General features: G+C 34.9%; 1 protein-coding gene across 3 annotated transcripts in view; it reads right to left on the bottom strand.

Moving 5' to 3' along the window:
• Window positions 1-22,672, bottom strand: part of USP47 (ubiquitin specific peptidase 47) — a 125,231-nt gene that overhangs the window by 50,025 nt on the left and 52,534 nt on the right. For all 3 annotated transcript variants that reach the window (XM_068556794.1, XM_068556796.1, XM_068556797.1), the window contains exons 3-8: window positions 20,508-20,621; window positions 18,936-19,074; window positions 13,837-13,933; window positions 9,686-9,831; window positions 9,052-9,131; window positions 6,596-6,745 (exon numbers count right to left, since the gene is read on the bottom strand). In XM_068556794.1, coding sequence (XP_068412895.1) covers window positions 6,596-6,745; window positions 9,052-9,131; window positions 9,686-9,831; window positions 13,837-13,933; window positions 18,936-19,074; window positions 20,508-20,621 — 726 coding nt within the window. The remainder of the gene's footprint in view (window positions 1-6,595; window positions 6,746-9,051; window positions 9,132-9,685; window positions 9,832-13,836; window positions 13,934-18,935; window positions 19,075-20,507; window positions 20,622-22,672) is intronic.

Raw genomic sequence — 22,672 nt, 5'->3', positions numbered from 1 at the left:
TTACATGTAACTAAGTACGCTATTTTAATTTTTTGGTTTGTTTTATTTTTTCTGCCTTCCTGTGGATGACCGAAAAAATTTTTCTAATTTTACTTTGATTTATCTATAGTGCTTTTGACTTTATCTCTTTTTCAGTGGTTGCTCTGGGTATCACATTACATACACAAAACTTATCTGTCTGTTGGTCCCATCCTTTTACCAGTTCAAGTGAAGTATAGAAAGCTTACCTCTATGTCTTTTTACCTTCTCCCATTTATAATATAATTGTCTTAAATAGTTCCTCTACATACATTTAGAACCACATCAAACAGTGTTACAATTTTGGTTCAACTATCAAACATAATTTAGAAAACTCAGGAGGACAAGGAAAGCCCACTGTATTTACCCAAATTTTTGCTTACCATGTTCTTTCTTCATTCCTAATGTTCCAATATACCTTCCTTTTATCATTTCCTTTCTATTTAGAGAAATTTCTTTAGCCATTTTTTTAAGGTAGGTCTGCTAGTGACAAGTTCTCTTAGTGTTCCCTCATCTAAGAATGTCTTGATTTTCCCTTCATTCCTGAATATTTTCACTGGGTATAAAACTCTAGTTGACAGGTCTTTTCTTTCAACACTTCAAAAATATGCCACTGCCTTCAGGCCTCCATAGTTTCTGATGAAAAATCTGCTTCTGAGAAATCAGAGTGCTTTTCTCACTCACTGCTTTCAAGATATTTTCTTTGTCTTTAGTTTTCAGAAGTTTAGCTATAATTGAACTTGACATAGAGTTCTTTTGGCTTATCTTGTTTGTGGTCTGCTCAGTTTCTTGGACCTGTGGCTTTATGCCTTTTGCCAAATTTGGGAAGTCTTCAGTCATTATTTCTTCATCTTTCTAGCCCTGCCTTCTTTTTCCTTTCCTTCCAGGACTCCAGTGACACAAATGTTAGACCTTTTGTTATAGTCCCATGGGTCCCTGAGGATCTTTATCCCCTCTCCAGTCTATTTTCTCTGTTATTTATATTGGGTAACTTCTATTGTTCTATCTTCAAGTTCACTGATTATACACTGTCTCTTCCATTCAGCTGTTGAGCCTATCCACTAACTTTTTGAGTTTGGTTCTTACATTTCTCAGTTCTAAATTCCCATTTCATTTTTCTTTATACCTGCTATTTCTTCCCCAGGACTCTCTATTTTCTCATTTGTTTCAAGTGGGTTAAGGAACTCTCACTTAAGTATTTCTATGACGCCTGCTTTAAAATATTTGTCAGATAATTCTAACATCTGTTATTTTGGTGTTTTTGTCTATTGATTCTCTTCTTTCATTGAAAATGAAATTTTCCTGGTTCTCAGAATATAGAATGATTTTTTTTTTTTATTGAAATCTGAACATGTGGGTTATTATGATATTCTGGACCCTATTTTAAATCTTCCAGTTTAGCTGGCTTCCTCTGACACTGTTCCAGCTGGGGAAAAGGTTCCTGCCCAATTACTGCCAGGTGGGAGTAGAAGTCCAATTTCACTTGGCCAATGTTGAAACTGGTGGTGGGGAGGGGTTGCTCACTACTGCTGGCAAGGGTAGGGATTCTGGCTACTCAGTAGGCCTCCGCTGATACCACCTGGGCTGTGAGAGGCAGGAGTATCTCATTACTGCTCCCTTTGTGGCCTCCACCAACACCACAGGTAGGAGAGGGAGAGCCTCCTTACTCCTGGGAAGCGGTGAAAGTCCTGACTCCACCTAGGCCTCCTCTAACATTATTCCAGTGGGAAGGAAAAGGAGCACCTCCTTACTGTTTAGGTGGGAGTGTAAGGCCAGGCTCCCCACATGGTGTCTAATGACAGTTAACCAGGGCAAAGGGAGAATGGCAGTGGGGAGGTTCAGTACTGTCGAGCAGGGAAGAAACTCCTGCCTCCCTACTCAATCTTCTCTGAAATCACCCCAGCAGGGGGTTGGACAGCCTTGTTACAACTTCATAAGGGTGGAAGTCTAGGTTCCCTACTCAGCCTTGGCTGGCATGGGTTAGGGTTGGGGCCACAGTCTTTCTGCAGTGTTTGGCTAGAGCATAGCAGTTACTGGCTACCTTTTCTGTCTTTCCCAGTCTTTTGGCTGGAGAGAGCAGGCTTATTAGTCTGTGCTAGCTGCTATTTCCAGCCTACCATCATCTTCAAGCTTGGGATATATTAGGCAAAAAGAAAACCCAGGGAACTCACCCCATGTCACTCCTTGAATCCTGAGGTCCCTAGTCTTTATGCCTTTTCTCCACCTTTCAGTCTTCTTATGTTTATTTTATATATAATGTTCAAGATTTTCAGTTGTTTTAGCGGGAGGAATAGGGCAATGTACATCTACTCCATCATCCTGAAAGCAGAAGTCCCCACTTTTTAAACTGGTTCCCACTATGTCCAACCACACAAATTCCTGGAAAAATGAGGATACAGTCTGTGGAAGAGAGTTTTCTTTATGTGATGCTTACATATTTGGACAAATTTGGACTACTCTACCATCCAAATGAGTTATGTGGTTAAGCCAGGCATATAAGAATGTCCAAATTACCTGTTAAATCAGGGTAGCACTTATGATATAAACTTGTGTACACTAAATACTTGGAACACTTATGATTTCGTAAATACTTATGAATTTAACCATTTTCTATTCAAAACTTTAAAATGATCGTTAAGTTGTGTTTACTTAGGGAACAAGTACATAATCTGATCTTTCCAAGGACACTATATGGAACTATACAGCTAAATCCAATTTCAGACTTTTGAACTATACAGCTAAATCCAATTTCAGACATTTTGTCATAATAAACAGATACTTAAATGTACTTACCCCAAAAGAAAATGAAACTACCCTAAAATAAATGGTCTAGAACAGTGCCTGCCACAGAACAAGCAACTCCATAAATACATGACAAACGGTATCTATAACAAGATAGTGTTCAAAAGTTACTATTAAAAAAATTTAAAAATAAATAAAATTTACTATTAAGTAGAAAAGCTTCCCTAGTTAATGTCAAACATATGAGGCTATATCATTTTTGTTTAATTTATGAAATGTTTTCATAACTAACCAATAAAAATTATATTTCCAATTTTTATGTATCATTAGAATGTATTTAGGAGTATCTTCTTATAATAAGACACTCTCAAATATGCTTGGCAATGAGCAGATTCAAGGTTTCTTTGATTATAAAGTTCAGAGAGATTGGTTTTATGCACAGCTCTAATCAGTGAAAATAAAAGGTTGTAATTACCTAATAAATCACTGAGAATCAAGTTTTTTAAAAGATTAATACAATCTTTCAGCTGATATTAATTTTTCAAGATTAATAACAAACTATGTAAAACAACAGGAAATTATAACATATATTTTAGTATTCTCACTCCCCTCCAAGGTCCCAAGGACATAAATGTTAATGTAACAAAGTAGAGACTTCCTTAAATCACCTTAATCTAATGCAGAGCTTCACAAAATATGTTCCTTAGAATCTTAGTGTCTCTTGAAATACTGACATGTCCCACAGAGAAAAGATAAGGTTGGTTAAACCCAGTTAAACAAATTTCTCTACTACAGGAACACTCAGGGCATTTAAAATTAAATATGCACTGTAAACTTCCCGAAGAGAATTACAGTTACACAGTTTCCCAAATTTATTTAATCAGAAGCCTTCTCCCAAACAACTATTAAATCCCATTGGAGACTAGTGTTGAACAGAACTCAATCTGAGAGACAGAATGGCAGAAGAACCCTTTTCACTACTTGGCCAGGTAGAATGAAGACCAGAAATTTAACAAATATTATAGTTATAATAACTAAGAAATGATTCAACAAAGAAAATATTAGGATGAAAAGCTTTTTAAAAAACTATACACGATTCCTAGCACTTATTAAAAAACTAGTCTGCTATCAATCACGCTGAAAAATAACCATGAAAGTTGATTACAGGTGTTATAATGATAAATTAACTAAGCGGCAACTCCATTCTAATTTAATCTTAAATATTATTCTCAAGTTTACTTAAACATGGAGATAAAACAACTCCAGAAATTGGATGTTTCAGATGAAGTTAAAAAAAAACAACTTTCATTTTTAACAGAACTTCACACTTAATTATCTGAAATTAAACGCCAGGTGTTAACCTCATTGAACACACATAACTATAGTATTGTGGCTCACTAAACAATATATAATAAGCAGAACATATAACCATCAATGTTGTATGTGTACGTAAGTACATGTGTGTATATATGTGTGTATGTATTCAAGTATGTTTATGTGTATATGTATACACAGCCAATAAGGCAAACATACCGAGACCCTTAACAAAAGTAGAAAAATAAATTTTAAAAGAGTTTAACTCAAATTAAGGCCAAATATTATAATAGTTTGAATGAGATTTTATAATGTTTCTTTTAACTAGATATTTACAATCCACATTTATACCAAATTCTTTTTAAAACACATAGAACTAACAAAATACACAATGGCAAGCAGTGATATAACACTAAATTTAGATGCTATATGATGATTTCTGCAGTTTAACAAGTGTAGGTTATAAATTTGAATTCAGAAAATAAAGGGAAACCACTTACCTCTAACTAAAGTTCTCTGAAGGTAGTATCCTCCTTAGAACCCCTATCTTGGGTAGTTTCACCTGCTGTAATTTCCCTCAAGAGATTCCAGCAAAGTCTAGGAAGGTTTAGGTTCCCTTCTGCAAGCCCTATTAGCGCATGTGTGTTATAAACCTGCTCACATACTGCTTCATAGCTGTAACTTCCAATTCCCACTGAATAATCTCCACCACCACCACCACCGTCATCCATGTATCAGTGTAGGAGAGAATTTGGAGAATTTCATTTAGAAATGTGACTTTCTTCACTTCTCCAAAAATATCCTCCAAATCATTCCACTGCTATGTCTATAATGTACTGAAGAGAGTGGTAACGATTCAGCAGGTGAATAAATTACAACATATAGATTTAGCTATGCAATTATATTTGCTGAATACTCAAATATTAGATTCCAACATAACACAAATAAAACTAGCTTTCTCAACATTCAATAAATACGTAAAAAAAAGAAAAACTAAACTGAACATATATGTGAAAAATCTTACATAAAAAATACTTTCATAAATAAAGTAGAAAAAATAGTGTACATCACTTGGGACTACTATTTCCCTAGTATATTTTGTTAAAGAAATGCCAATATTTTAAAATGAGCTAGGAGATAAGTCACTGAAAGACATATGTTAATGATTTTTCAGTATGTCACTTCTACCTTAAACTGTCAAAATAAATAAAGTGAAAACAAAACAAAAATGAAAAATAAAACTAGCCACTCAAAGCAATGCCAATCTCATATACCCAGAGTGGCAGTTTACAAAGGGTACTATTAAGCACTTAACAAAATTTTTCAAATCTATTCAGGAAGCTGACTGAAAAACAGTGGAGCAAAGGAGGCCTGATCTTCCACTCTCCAGAAAAGGTCTTTTACTTTGGATTCCCACTGACTGATTCCATAACTTCTTGCTGATTATTTCCTGTAAGTCATATAAAAATAGGAGAAAAAAAGAAAGGGCATCAATTGTCCTAGAGGCCAGAGTACTAAACCATACTTGTAGCACTATTTTAGAGGCTAAAGTATGGACTAGCTTTAAGAACACTGATTTTAGCTGAAGCCACCATCGGCTTGACTGCAGCATAAGTAAGATCCAAAGCAACATCATGATGAAATTCTACTTTTTCAGATATCTTAGTTAGCTTTGAAAGTTTCCCCTGGCTCATTACAGGTTCAAATAAATATTTCTGAACTCTAATTCCTTCCATGACTCTCCCTTTGTATAAGCAATTCAATACACAAACATAAGAATAAAATGCAATAATAAAATTATCAAAAAGCAGTTAAAAATAGATAACAAAAGGAGGAATGAGAAAATCTTAATCGCCCAATTTGATACTCAATATATAAGTAACTAAGTTAATTATATATAGTTCTGAGTCTTCAAATTATCTCTGTTTATATAATACCTGGGTCATTTTAAAATTAAATTTTAGAATAGGGATGCTCCTTTAAAAAATGTGGCCTCTGTTTGTCATAAAAACCAGAGTTTATTTTTCCAATGGAACAAAACAATACCCTCAAAACAAAAAAAATCACAGAAGTAGACTTTCAGGGAATTCCCTGGCGGTCCAGTGGTTAGGACTCCATGCTCTCACTGCCAAGGGCCCAGGTTCAATCCCTGGTCAGGGAACCAAGATCCCACAAGCCACACGGCAAGGCCAAAAAAAAAAAAAAAAGTACCATTCATAAAATAGATTGTTTAGAGCTTTAAAAAAAAAGATAAAGTGAAATAATCTAGTCACCTCTAAGAAAGAATAAAAGATTGAGCCATGAGGCAGTATATTTGCATATACTTCCCCTCTTATACATGCACTATTAGGACTCACTGGAGGGTCAAAAATCTTCTAGATCTTGCTAGTTTAAATGCAGGAATGTCTAACAACCCAAGAAGGTGTATCTAGGATGATACTTACCTTAGGATATATTATACCACTGTGCTATTATGTATTCTGTGTATGGATACACAAGCAGTCAGCTGAAAGGTACACACCACACTAGCAAATGCTTGGCTGGACCCATAAGGTCGGATGACCAATGGAATATCAAGATATGTGTCGATTCTCCAGCCCTCATAACCACATTCCAGACATCTCACGTAGTCCTTCAGCTTGCCTTGATACAGTTCATTTATAAGATCAGCCTAAAAAATAAGAACATTTATATTTTTTAAAGAGTTCCTTAAAAGTAAGTTACCAATATTTTATGCCTTTTAGAATGATTTTCAAAAGGATATTGATTCTTACTGTTGAGCTTTTAGAAAGCTTTAAGATTTATCTACTCTAAAATTCTATAGAAAAAAATCAAGGTTTAACAAAAACAAAATAAATTAAGAATGTGCAAAAATTATTTCAATTCTCACATTACTAAAAATCCCACTATTAAAATGTGTTTTGTTGAAATCAGTTATCAACTTATTTTACTACTAAGCCCCGTATTATCTTCTCATTAGGATGAGAATACATCATAACTGATCATTTTAGGCATACTGATAATCACACAGATAAACAACTGGCTACTTTTATAGCTTAACATATATTACCACCACTTTTGCAATAATATATTTTGATTTCTAAAATCATATCCTCTATCTCAAGGTACAAATAAAACTTTTTAACTTTCAGTAGTATACATAAAACAACTTTAAGGAAAAATATACTGTAATTTTTTAAATGTACAGAAATTGAAAAAAAAATCTTAAACTCCATCTCCCTCAAAATATCCTCACCTAAAAGAATGGATCTCACCTACTCCCCAAACTTAGCCAACTGGGGCTATTCTGGCTCAAAGGAGGCAGGTAACTCCTTAAGTAAGGACCCTCCATGTGAATGTCTTGCCTCAAGATTCTTGTACCCAAACTTGGGAACTCAGAAGGAATGCCCTAGCTGGTCTTAATAGAAGTGTTGACCCACACAGGGATGTAAAGAGGAGGAAGGGTACCTTCAGACCTACGAAAAAGAAACACCCCCAATACTATCTACATAAAGTTATGAAAATACAATCCTATAGATAATGCAGAGAAACTAGATCACTAAATGAACTTAAAATTTTTTCCAATATCTCTTAAGAATAGATAAGAGGGAAAGCATATTACAGTTTACCTCTTTCATAAATTTATACCACTTCAAGTATCTAGGATTCATAAGCCTTCAAATTAGGATCCACCATAACTGTCTACTCTAATACTATTTATTTAATGAAGCTTTTTTCATTCACCTGCCCCAGTTATATTTGATTATGTCTTCTCTACCTGAGAGGGCATTTATAAGTGTTTCAATCCAGTGTTTTTCAAGCAGTTTTGATAGCAACCCACAGTAAGAAAATAATTTACACTGCAACCCAGTACATATAACTGTAACAAAAGTTGCATAAAACAATACTTACCCTTACTTATGTGATGCTTCTCTTATACTTTTCTATTTTATTCCTTTTTTTTTAAAGTGCTGGTCTTGATTCACTAAATTTATTTCATAAATGAATGGATCACAATCTAGTTTGAAAAACTATAGTCCAAGCCATCATAATAGTTCCAATCAGACAGTAGATCCTCCAGGCTACCTTCCAGATTCTTCCCCTTTTTTACCCCTAGTGATCTTCTATCACTACACCTAGCATAAACCCTCCTCTGTACTGAGTCCTGAGCCCCATCCAGTTCAGCCTTATGTCTCACCCCAATGATATATCTAATATTCTCCCACTTCTAACCCGTTCCTCCTTCCACTGGATAAGAAGAATAGGGTCAGATTAACAAGTATCCTAAGTGTCAAAAGCATGACTATACCTCACTGGTCAAAAAGAAGGTAATGCGGGCTTCCCTGGTGGTGCAGTGGTTGAGAATCTGCCTGCCAATGCAGGGGACACGGGTTCGAGCCCTGGTCTGGGAAGATCCCACATGCGGCGGAGCAACTAGGCCCGTGAGCCACAACTACTGAGCCTGCGCGTCTGGAGCCTGTGCTCCACAACAAGAGAGGCCGCGATAGTGAGAGGCCCGCGCATCGCAATGAAGAGTGGCCCCCGCTTGTCGCAACTAGAGAAAGCCCTCGCACAGAAACAAAGACCCAACACAGCCATAAATAAATAAATAAATAAATAAATAAATAAATAAATAAATAAATAAATAAAAGAAGGTAATGCTAGATGAATATACTTTACAATGTATACTTTACAATGTGTTACAGATAAAACATCTAATTTACTTGGCAAATATCTGAAAATACTGTCCAAAAATCATCCCCAAAACACACACACACGTATGAATTACCTAGTTCTTAGCTAAAAAGAGATCATCTAGATCACAGGGCCCAACTTATTTTAAAGATGAGGAAACTGTCAGTACTTTGACAACTGGACTAATGCCCAAGTTTTAAAACATTCCAATAGAATAAAGTCACTTTAAGGTAATGAATAATTTATTAGAAAACACTCCCCTCAACCTGAGAGATAAATTACCTGTTCTGTTTGTTTCCATTTCTGTTCCAAAGCATCAAACATGACTCTGCACAGTTCCTGTACATCATGCTGCTGCCAAGCTATTTTAAGATAAAATTTAATTAAAAAGAGCTATTAACTTAGTGTAATGAAGCATTAATTTGTTGTTTAAAAGCAAATTGTCAGAAATATGGAAAAGTCTACATAAAATAATGCTAAATTTAAGAAGAACACAAAATATACATTATAGTCATAAAAAGGCAATCACAAGGAAAAGAATCACGAGAGCTCATCACTTTATAAATAGCATATGCTCTATAGTGCTACAATATTTGCTATTTTTGTTATTTTTCACTGTAGAGTCAAGAAATATGTTAATAAAAATCTAAGCCAACACACTTTTAAAATTTTAGTTAAAGTACATAAAAATAGAGTATAACCAAACTTACTTTACAAGAAAATTTTAATTGATCAAAAATTTATGCCTCAGAGCTTAAATTTTAAAAATAAGTTATTTTTAAATGCCAGCAAAAAGCAATCAAAAGGTTTAAGGTAAAGTTAATTAAGATGTTAATATGTGTCATTTGTTTATAATATGGTCTCTCAGAATTCCTTTGACTATTACAAATACTTATCATTATAAGAGAATTAGTACCCTCACTACTATCCCATCCAAAGCTCCTGGTAACATCTGTGGTTTCAATTGCTCTCTTTTTGCTGGTTTGTAACAGAACAAAAAGCCTTTGAAGTTGGTATGGTATACTCGTCACTGGATCTTCTTCAGATTCTTCAAATTCCCACCTATTGAAATGAAATGTTTGAAAATTATCTATAAAATATCTTTATTCTTTAAAGCATAATTAATATTATCATAACAAATGTTAAGATCTTAACTCTGGGGGCTTTGGATATTAACTGAAGCTATTAATATCTAATGAAACATTAGTCTTTCTCTAATTCATAAATTTAGAAAAAATTTAGACTTTCACAGGAAAAGGCATAAGAAGGCAACATGAATAAAAGGCAAAGGTCATTTGAAAGTAATTGATGAACTTGAATCTGGTCAAGATTCTTGTCCTAATTATTAACTAACAAAAATACAGGGAACAGAATATTAAATGACACTATGGCACTCAACCATCAAAATCCAAACTGTGAAAAACTACAGGACAAATGCCATCAGTTTTTGATATATATATATATATGTTTTCAAGGAATAAACTGCAATGTGGAAAAAAGATCAAAGGGGATTAAAAGTCAATAGGTTGAGTCTTCTTTTTTTTTTAAACATCTTTATTGGAGTATAATTGCTTTACAATGTTATGTTACTTTCTGCCGTATAACAAAGTGAGTCAGCTATACGTATACATATATCCCCATATCCCCTCCCTCTTGGGTCTCCCTCCCACCCTCCCTATCCCACCCCTCTAGGTGGTCACAAAGCACTGAGCTGATCTCCCTGTACTATGTGGCTGCTTCCCACTAGCTATCTCTTTTACATTTGGTACTGTATATATGTCAGTGCCACTCGTTCACTTTGTCCCTTCCCCCTACCCATGTCCTCAAGTCCATTCTGTACGTCTGTGTCTTTATTCCTGTCCTGCCCCTAGATTCTTCAGAACTTTTTTTTTTTTTTAGATTCCATATATATGTTAGCATATGATATTTGTTTTTCTCTTTCTGACTTACTTCACTCTGTATGACAGGCTCTAGGTCCATCCACCTCACTACAAATAACTCAATTTCGTTTCTTTTTATGGCCGAGTAATATTCCATTGTATATATGTGCCACATCTTCTTTATCCATTCATCTGTCGATGGACACTTAGGTTGCTTCCATGTCCTGGTTATTGTAAATAGTGCTGCAATGAACACTGTGGTACATGACTCTTTTTGAATTATGGTTTTCTCAGGGTATATGCCCAGTAGTGGGATTGCTGGGTCGTATGGTAGTTCTATTTTTAGGTTTTTAAGGAACCTCCATATTGTTCTCCATAGTGGCTGTATCAATTTACACCACCACCAACAGTGCAAGAGGGTTCCCTTTTCTCTATACCCTCTCCAGCATTTATTGTTTGTAGATTTTTTTTGATGATGGCCATTCTGACCAGTGTGAGGTGATACCTCATTGTAGTTTTGGTTTGCATTTCTAGGTTAAGAGTCTTATCAATCAATTTCAATGCACAGACCTTGTTTAGATCATGATTTCAACAGAATGTTTAAAAAAGATATTATGAAGCAATCAGGGAAATCTTAGCAGTGACCTGAGTTGTAATTTACAGATGATATGATTGGGTATGTGCTTCCAAATAATCAGAATGGAGGATTATAGACAAGAAAGATTGATAATGAGTTGATAATATCCAAAGCTGGGTGATGGGTACAGAGGGATTCATTATACTATTTCACCATTTTTTAATATTTTGAAATTTTCCATAATTCATGCCTACACACCTAAAGTGGTAGGTTCTCTCTGGCTGTTATGTAGCAAGTGAAGAAAATAAACAAACAGAACTCTATCCTTCATGCCAGTGCTACCCTGTCTGTAGTCCAGCGAGGTCCAGCTTTTTAAAGGAGCCATTCCTTCCTTAGTTCTACATTATGAAACATCATCAGGCTCTTGGGCTTTGTTTCCCCACCTGCAAAAAGCTTCATTCTCTTTTCACAGTCTCTAAGGCATCCTCTTTAATCTTCTCTCTCACTCCCCCTCCACTCACTGGGCTCCAGTCACGATGGATTTTTGTTCCTCAAAGGCTTTTGCACTTACGGTTTCTTCTGCCTTGAATGTTCTTCTCCCGTATCTTCACAGGACTGACTCCTGTCAAGTCTATTCTATGGTATTTCCTCAGAGGGGCCCTCCCTAACTACTCACCCTACGTCTCGACAGTTATTCTTTCCATACTGCCCTGATTTTCTTCATGGCATACATGACTGTGAAATGAGCTCATTCTATTGGCTGACCTACAGAAGGTCTAAGGGAGGGACTCTTGTCTTATTCACCACTGTAATCTCTGTGCCTAAAAGAGTGCCTGGCACACAATAAGTGTGCAACATATGCTTGCTGAATCAATCAATCTGGCTATGCTCTTACTCTTCTCCACAGAGCTATATGTTTACAGACCTCTTCCAGGGTAGAACTCATGGTTAAGCTCCTGGGATCCCTGTTCCTAAGCAACACTCCCCAGAGCAGGCACATTATCATGGACTACTGAGTTTGTTCTAGTTTTGAGGACAAGCTCTAGATTTCATCTATTAACCTCATCTTCCAGTACTCTGACAAAAACTCCATTTAAGCAGATCTCCCAGAGGCCCCTGCAATATGTTGTACTTAGTGGCATCAACTACAATACAGGTCGAATAGGGTAATGGAAATTCTGGCATCTAGCGGGTTGCTACTTCTAGCAGTGTGGCCTCTGGCAAACTATTTAACCTCTCTGTGTCTTCAGTTACCTCCTTTGTAAAATGTGGATAACAGCATGTATTCAATAATTCATACAGTTACCATGAGAATTAAATGAGTCTATATGTAAAGTGCTCAGAACAGTACCTGATACAAACTAACAATAACAAACATTTAGGTAGCACTTACTATTACTCAGCTTTGCTCTTGAAAGTCCTCCTGTCTACAAGGCCCTCTTTTTCGTCTCTACCTGGCCAAACCATACCATCTTCATGACCTACCTCAAGTTCTACTTGCTCTTCTAAGCCACTTCTCCAAGTTTCATTAATCTCCCTTCTCTCTAAACTCTCATGGTATTTAGCCATCCTTAAATGTTATTTAAACTATTTTATACATACATATATTGCTACTGTGAAGAGATCTGTAAATTACTTAAAAACAAAGATCTTATTTCTAACTTCATCTCTCTCTACCAAGTGCCTAGCACATAAACACTAGGTAACAAATACTTGCTGAATGAAAAACAGGCCAATTTTTACAAGTAAATTCAGATGATGAGCTTACATATGAATGCAATGGTAATATAATGTTGTTTGTAATATCAAAAGTTCCAAAAATAGTTTAATATTTACAGTAATAAAAGTAATTAAAGATGTTACTCAAAAGTAACACAAAAATGAGAAAAAAAATCAGTTTATTTGTACTTTTAAAATGCCTTAAAAAATAAGTTACGTATGCTGTAAAGAAATACACAAAGTGAGAGTGTATTAAATGTATTATAATAGGATACTCATAAAAATAAATGTCTGACTTTAGGGTTTATTTAAATATGGACTTCCTCCATAGAGCATTTTAAAGTATCTGATATACATACATTCTTTTAAAAATACATTCTCTCTCTCTCTCTCTCTCTCTCTCTCTCACACACACACACACACACACACACACACACACACACAAACACCAGAACAGCTGCACTGTATTTTAATTAAAAACAAAATCTGCAAGTTTAAAAAGACAACTTTGTTTCTTAAATTGAGAGGTGGACGAAAAAAAGAATATGGTATACACATCCAGATTATCTCCAAAAGCAGATAACTTATTTCTTCACAAAGGCATTAAAGCTAAAAGTGAGGAAGCTTAAATACAATAATTTATCTTAAACATAAATCTTATCAACTTTATCCTTTTGCTGTCTATGCATTTCTGATTCTCTCTCCCCACAAATTTTTCATATGCTTGTCTCTCATAAGATCCTTTTATTTAGTATTCAAGGTATGTTTTAAGAAGTGAGAAATGCCCCAAACTTAACAAATAAGTGCAAGAAGGTAGATAGACTTAATTAGTTAAAAACTATATTTTCATTCTTAAATCAATTTTATTTAAGAATTTTTTTGAATACTCACTTATATAATGCATTCCTAAATTCAGGAGTCATAAAAAGTGTTTGCAAAAGGCTATTCAAGTAGCAAGTCATTGCTTGGTTTACTAATCCCACATATCCTTTAAAAAAAAGCACACACAAATATACATAAATCAGCATTTACATCAAAAAGTTAATGAAAAGAAAACTTAATAAGAATTTACTACACAGTAAAAATTGAGAGGTTAAGGTTACAGTTGGAAATTATTTCAATCGTTTCAATAGCACCTAAGAGAGACCTTTTTGCTAATATGTGCACTATGTAAACCTTATTTCTCAGAAAAAGTCAGGATCTTTGAACATCTTGCTATATGTCCAGAGATACACATGGATATTACATAGCATTTAATAAAACTTTAAGAGGGTTATGTTTAATATAGTATTTTTTGACAAAAATAATCTTTGTTCACCAAATCTAAAAGTTGTGTATTAAAATGGAAAAGTATAAACATATTCACTTTAAACATCATATATACCCAACAAACGAAGACAGTACCGAACCAGTTATCCCAGTCATCAGGCCCCATAAACCAATTTCTACCAAGAATAAACAACATGAGATAAATTCACAGTATACAAACTCAGAGTGACTTCCACTGTTTTAACACATCCATGAAGTACGAAATCCCACAGATCAGCAGGCTATGCAAAGAGTGACTATTAAAGTAAGAAGAGAACTCAGAGACGGAGGTAGGGGGGAACCGAGGGAGGGGGAGAAGGAAAGGAGAAACTTACATGCATTCAAAAGTCAAGTGAACTATTTAAGTACTTAGCTTTATATACCTAATTGGAAATGGCTGCCACTGTTGAGAACATTTTCGGAACTTCTCCTTTGAAGTAGATTCAGGCCACGTTTATGAGGTACACATGCACACAAACCAGCCTCATCATTTTATTATACCTCATTATTTTAGTAAAATGTGGTAAACACATTGCTTAATAATTAAACTTATTTACTCCCACTTAATACTGAAAAACTTGGTTATCTCAAAAAAACTTAAATCTTTTCTCAATACATGCCAAAGGCGTTCACTGAAGCTTTTTGAAATACTTTTTCAATTTCCCAATTAACAAAAATATCTTAAGAAATGGTAAACACTGTGGATAAACTATATTGCTAATGAAGGTGACGAAAGGACCAACAAATTTACAATGAACCTTGGTCAGCTGTGGAAAAGAGGAATAGATTCCATGCTATCTGCGCTTGTACAATTCTAAGAAGAGACCAAGTAGCTACCTATCTTTCACTCTGGACTAAGGTTCGAGCTTTGATTTCTAGTGCCTTCCATCTTTAAGAATACTATGTATATATGTTTATATATTTACTCTACATTGTTATATACTTATAAATTGCTTCAATTCCTAACCAGCATGCCCCACCTGAGTTGTTCTCACAACACCCTGCCCTACTCTGTTCTATAATTGTTTATTTACCTGTATGGCTTCCCCAACAGACTGTGAGTGGAGGGGTCAAATCTGATTTCTCTATCTATCCTACTACTTAGCATAGCAGCAGGTGCACATGAGGGAGAAGTGCATATGACTTACAAGTAATACAAATCTGTACGATATCTGGACTGATTATTAATAATAAAAAGCATTACTTCATTCTTAGGTTATATAAACGGACTCTTCCCCACAAACGACAGCACTCAAGCAAGGAGACCAGGTTGTTCTGCTCCTTCTTCTCAGCTGAGGCTGTCTGGGATTTCCCTTCTTCTCCATCTCCTTCCCCCAGTTCCTCAACAGTCAGGGACAACCACTCTACCTGTAGCCTTAAAAGGTAAGTGAATACTACTATTGTTCTTTGTGTACCTTAAGACCAATCATGTATCATTTATTTGTGACTTTGTTTCCCTTCCCTGGGCTTAAGAAAAGGTGGTGGGGGAGGGGCTTAAGGGAAGGACGGAGTAATAATTTTTGCCACTGCTGTTTACTTTACCACTAGCAATAAGAATCATATAGAAACCTATGGTCTTTTGTACCTGACTCAGCACCACATTTAAACAGAATGAACAGTGTCTCAAATAAATGTACTACTATTTTCCAAAAGTATGAAGGTTTTAGTGAGATTAGTAAGATAAAATGGTACTGAATAGAAATCTTTTGTCATTATGCATTGTCTAAATCAGCAAATTTCAAATGATAACTGTTATCAAGTGGGTCCTCTATCTGAAATAGTTATGAGTCAATACTGTAATTTCAAATGATAACTGTTATCAAGTGGGCCCTCTATCTGAAATAGTTATGAGTCAATATTGTAAGTTCAAGCTAGTTAAGGGAGAAGAACATAAGAACATATGCCATTCTGCAGATGGCAAATGCAGAAAGAAATCCTGAACAGAACCAACAAGAAATGAACGAGAACTCGAACAGGCCGAATGAAGTAGAATGAAACTGGCCAACTCCTAAAGTAGATAAAATAAAACGAAAAGAATTGTGAAAGAAACTGCCCAAGGAAAGATATCTCGGTTTTAAATGATGAAATACCTCAGTCATGTGGTTTCTAATCACCTGAGAGTCCACATCAGCCTTCAATCCACTCCTTATTCTTTAAAGTTCCCCCGACCCCCAACCATCTCCTATCAACAGTGGCTGGCTACCAGAACAGTTGGTAGGCAAGGGACACAGGAAAGAATATGTTAAGTCCTCAGCCTCACGGCATTATGGAGAAATGTTTTCTTACAGCCCTGAGTTGAAATCATGAGAGCGTTTTTCAATAAAAACATTTTGTACATTTACAATAATTTCTTAAGGAAAATGCAAATTCAATAGTCAGTAACAAAACACTTTTTGGGACTTCCCTGGTGGTCCAGTGGTTAAGACTCCACACTTCCAATGCAGGGGGCCCAAGTTCGATCCCTGGTCAGGGAACTAAGGGAACTAAATCCCGCATGCCGCAACTAAAAAGATCCCACACGCTACAACTAAAGATCTTGCGTGCCACAATGAAGATCCCGCATGCAGCAACAAAGATCTGTGTGCCACAACTAAGAACTGGTGCAGTCAAATAAACAAATAAATAAACAAATATTTTTTAAAAAGAACACTTTTTGAACCCCCAGCTCCTTTGGATGTGTACAGATTATTTTAATTCAGAAAGGCAGTACCCCAGAACACCGGAGGAAAATGTACTGGTAGGGAAAAGAGCTGTATGAGGAACAATAGCTGGGAATGAAGACTATGATTACATGGCAATGTATATCAAAGTCCTCTAAAAATATTTTTAATAAATTTCAACTTAGTAATTCAATTTCTAGGAACTTACTCTAAGGAAATAATCACAGATGAAAATAAAAACTTATGTATAAGTATGTTCATCATAACATAGGTAATAATTACAGTTTAACTATCTAAATCATATAATGAAACACTATTCTTCAGTCACTTAAAACCCATATTAAAATACTATTTAATAACATTGAAAAATGCTCCTCATATAGTATTACACGAAAAAATATATATTAAAAGTCTGCTCGCAACATGATTTCCCCATTTTCTTAAAAGCATTCAGATGAAGGAAAGATAAGACAAAAATAAGCAAAATCATTAAAGCAGTTTCTGTTAATAGTACTGTCAGTGATTTCCACTTTTTTCATTTTACAATACGACAATGAACATGTATTACATTCGTATAATAGGAGAACTTTTTTTTTAAAGTATGCTTTAGTCTCTAGGAATTTACAGGCATCACAGAGCCATACAGTACTCAGCACAAAGTAGGAGTTCCGTAAATACTTCTTGTATAAGGACTGAGTTGGTTGTCAGAATACACAGCAAAAATTTCAAGAATCCTGACTTGTTAAATCTGGAACTTTCTCTAAGTATTCCAACTATCTCATAATAATCTAGGGTATCTATTTTTAAAAAACGCAATTTATCCAGTCTACTGCAGAGCAACTAACTTAGTATTTGGAGGAGTAATGCCTCAGAACCTACATTTTTAACAAGTATCTCAAAATGATTTTTAAAGAAATAAAAATTTGAGGATCACTACACTCTAGACAGTATAATTAGAAAGATACTTTGTCATTCTCTTTTATTCTTGGTAGTTTGCTGCAAAAAGTTCTATTGATATAAATGATCCTAAATACCAAACACGACCAGCTTTTACCATTTTCAGAACAAATACACCATTAAGCCTGTACAAAAGATTAGCTATGAGGAAATTATTCTACATTTCAATTACAAAATATAGTAAGTGGAAGATTACAGAACACATTAAAACAGAATCTACAATATTACTCTACAGTTTTCTTTTTATACTAGATATTTGTGCCTAATATTTACAGTCATCTCTGTTTTAAAGTTCTAAGAGTAAATACTCTGAAGCCATACCTAACATGAAATACCATTAACTAGCTATATAATCAAAGGCTTCTCTAAGCCTGTTTCCATTTCTTTTAACATGAATACTACCTACTGAAAATGTTTGTTTTAAGATAAAATGATATGTGAAAGTATCCAGATTATATTTTCAGGCAATTAACCAGTCTTATATATAAATAAATATAAAACTGCATAAATAAAGCAATTCCATTAGCTCAATAAATTGAAAAAAATTCAAAAATATAGGTTTAAACATATTCAGAAAAAAGCTAACAGGAATTTTTAAATTACATGATTAATTTCAAACATGTGATTAGATTAAACTAGAAGATAACACAGTATTTCTGATAAAATAAGCCTGGCCCATCTGTTTCCACATGAAAGTATCTGCCATAGTCTATTCCAATGCACACGGAGATACATTCCTTTCCAGAGGAAGTCAACTTCAAAAATTTAAGATTAAATTCAAGATAGAAAATGATCAAACAGAAAAGTCTTCCTTCAAAATCCAATATTTAATATTTTTTACTAAATAATGGCAGTAACAATACAGTAAAAATAACAATGGGTTGAGGGAAAGGGAAACCACATTCTTGTTCTAACTTTGCTTCTGCTAACTAGCGATCTTGCTCTGGGTCTGTTTTCTCTAATCCATAAAATGAGAAGATTAGGCTTGAGATCGCTAAGATTACTCTGGATTAATGCCCTATGATTTTATGAAAATACAACAATGACAACAATAATATATCTTACCAGTTTCTGATTTATTCAAAATAGATGAATAGGAGTAGCTTTGGCTGACATAATCACTGGTAGAGCCCACAGAACCTTCTCTTGGAAGTGGACCTATAAATTTGTCATGAACACTGTCATCCCCAGCACTGGAATCCTCCTAAAATGCAGCATAACCAATATTTACTGAGTGGTAAATATTGCTAAAACAATGAAAAAAGGCATACTAATTCCTGAGGCAATGAAAAAGAGACAAGGCATTACTGGTACCACCAAGACATTCAAAGTATATACCCTCATTATTTCCTGTAGGAAGGTTTGAAAGATGCCCAATATAACACACTTTGGAAAAAATGCTTAGGTCTCCTTCCAAAGTTCTTACTTTCTCAATTTTATTTAATTCTTTTTCAAATTTTGTTTACATGAGAGAAGAGATTTCTGGTACTAACTAATCAGAATACAATTGTGAACTCCTTGATGACAGAGTTTATCATTTATTTTTACATTATCCTTGCTAAGTAGGCCTGAAAGGTAAGGGACACTCAATAAGTATTGAATGAAATGGATAGTCTCCTATTGTCTCCAATAAGAAACTTCCTATTAATGAGGAAGATGTCCAAAAGGAGTAAGGGATATAAAATCAGCACAAGCAAGTAAGAGCTGAAGACTAATTACTAAGCATTTTAAAACATGAATCCCCAAATTAATAGCTAACTTAGTTTCAATGTCACTCAGACTAATCAAAATCTTCTCACGATGTCATAAAAATAAACAATGAGATTAAGGAAAGTCAGAACATATTCTGGCATTGCTTCTGTATGGATGTCCTGTGTTTAATTACTGTCTACTGTACAGAGAGGCATTCTAATTCACAATAGACTTCTAAATGAAAAGCATCAAACAGAAGAACTTTTCCTGAGAAAAGTTTCATTAAAGAGAAGCGTTCTGAAAAAGTCCATAAACTCTGTGAGTTTCCTCAGTCTGTAAAGCAGCAAGGTAAATCAGACCAGGTTTTTTCAATGAATCTCTCTCAAATTGGGAGTTACTAGATTTGACGATCACTAAAGCCACTGAACCAGACAGGAAAGGCTATTGAAATATGAATTGCAGCAAACACTAAAAGAACAGAAATAAAGCAAAGAATTTACAAACTAGTCATTCCAAAAAAATGGGGGGTGGGGGATGGGGAGTGGGAGTAAAAACAGCAGAGTAGATAATTCTGGGGGTCTGTTCCCCTACCAAAATACCAGAAAACCTGGGCAAAACTGCCGAAGATTTACACCAACCAAGCAAATGCTTAACCAAACAAAAGGCCACTGAAACACAGTAGGAGATCTTAGACCCATCCCCATCCCTGTTCTAGTGGTGATTCTCAGTGTGGCAAGAGACTATATACACAAACAAAGTGCTATGGACGCCCAGTGCAACCATGTTAACATACATACCTATAACAAGCCAACAGAAAACAGAAAAATAATTTATTATACATAAATTGCAAAACACATCTCTCCTCCTTCCTTTGGAAAACTGCTTCCCAAGTAGTAGGTGACAGTGCACAAAAATTATGACTACGGGGCTTTCTAAAGAGTTTACCAGCAGTATTTGAGGCTGTTCACCATCTTTATCTGTCAAATGCAGAAAGTTCTTCTTTCCTGGCTCAAAATTAGCATCAAGAAGAGACTTGTCACTGGTATGATCCAGTGGAGCCTACAAGCATAAAATAAGATATCTCAGATTATGAGAAACATTAATTATAATAATAAAATAAAACAAGTAATATGTAAATAGACACATATCTACAATTATTGGGCTTAAACAGTATTTTTTTTTTAATGAAGATTCTGATAAATTCTATTAATCTAGGCTTGGAATTGACTCATCTATTCAGGAACTGGGATGGCTAAGCCCAGTGACAGGGCATATACTGACAGGTATCCCAGCTGTTCACATTTCCCAACATCTAAAAAACTGAAGTACTACACAAAAAAAGAATTGTAAACATTTGTTTTGATGTTCTCTAAAATGTATGCAATATAGTATTCAATGGGTTTTCATGAAAATTAACTAAAGATTATTTTATATCACTAAAAACTGTAAAAACATGTTTTGATATAGGAATATAATGAGAATTCCCACATAAGGAAACACACTAAGCAACCCAACCCAAATAATTATGTAACATTAAAAAATGGGCACCTTCAGAAAGACCTTCCTTCAGAAGGAAAAGCCTGTCCTAGTAAATGATACCTATTTCAAGTCCACTGCCAGGATTCAGAGGATCCCAGGGTGATAGAAGTGATCACTCCTTTGAAAACTAAACATCTAACATGTTTAGCCTTCACCTAACTCTTTTACCTGGTAGGCAATTTAAACCCTGGCTGTCATTCTGATGATACACTCTAGTTGGTGGATGAGAGACAGAGCTCTGCATGCTCCAAGCCATACTCACCCAACACTCCAGTCCACTGCTGAGAAAAATGAGGGATGTGATGAATGCCCTACTCTTTTGTTTTAAAACTATTTTGTTCATTAAATGTTTTTAATGTTTCACAGACATGAGGAATATCTCCTTAGAAGGACTTATTTTATGGAGATGCCTTTATTTCTTACAAAATGAACATTATATAAAAGCATAGGTATTAAGGACGAAAAAATTAACTATAAGAGATTCTGCCACTTGCTATTTGTGTGACTCTGCACAAGTTACTTCACTTCCCCATGACTCAGTTTCCTCACCTATGAGGCTGTGATAGCACTTACCTCATAGTGTGGTTAAAAGGATTAAATGAGGTTATATTTGTATAAAATCTAGTATCAGAACAATACTAGGTACAGAGAGAGTAAGCACAAAGTAAGTGTTAATAAAATGAACTTATATAATCTCACTTTGGATCACATCTAGAAATCCATGAGAAAAACAGGACAGAGAACCAGAAGCTAAGAGAAGCCACTTGAAAGGAAGAAAGGTATCTTTGGGTCCCTTATATTCTCTGGCAGGAACCAGATCTTTCAGCATCTCTCAGGCATAAATAAAAGATCAGATGATACAGCTAGAACATATAGGGGTTTTACCTCAATAAATGTCTGTCTGTGTGTATGAGATGCAGAGTAGATAAATGAATTAGGTTTTCAAAGAAGCATACATGCAGCATTGTACAGTAAGCAGGTAAGAGTATACTCGTAGAAATGTACAGTAGGCATATTAAGACACAAAAAATAAGTACTTAAGAACAGTCACAGCTGAAGAAAGAAAAATAGTTAATCCTGGCATAGTGCTATAGCACATGTTAATTTAACAAACACTTTTTGAGTGCCTAGGGATAGTATCTTTGGAGGATACAAAACGAATACTATGAGGTCCTAGACATCAAAATACATCCTATCACGTGGAAAGACACAAATGAATAACAACTATAATAAAAAGACTATAAGTGGCACAGCAGAAGAAAAAGTGCAATAGGAGGACAAAGAGAAAGATTACTTTTAAAGTGGCATGAAGAAACATCAAGTAAGGCTTCTTAAAAGTAAGAGATAAACAGGACTTGGGCAGACAGTATAGAACTATCCTTTAAATCGAAAAAGAGGCAACACTAGAAGTTACACAGTAATGTAAAAGAGAGTATTCAAAGTTTCAGATTAAATATCATTTCTCTTTGCACAACTTGTTGGACTACCAATTTTACTGACCAATTTCAGAGGGGGAAAGTTGGCTAATTTAAAACACTAGGGTTGGGTTTTTTTTTTTTTTGTAAGTACAC

The sequence above is a fragment of the Eschrichtius robustus genome, chromosome 11 (genome assembly GCF_028021215.1).
Source record: "Eschrichtius robustus isolate mEscRob2 chromosome 11, mEscRob2.pri, whole genome shotgun sequence".
Classification (NCBI taxonomy): domain Eukaryota; kingdom Metazoa; phylum Chordata; class Mammalia; order Artiodactyla; family Eschrichtiidae; genus Eschrichtius; species Eschrichtius robustus.
The sequence above is the reverse complement of the archived record's forward strand: the minus strand, read 5'-3'. Positions and strand labels throughout refer to the sequence as shown.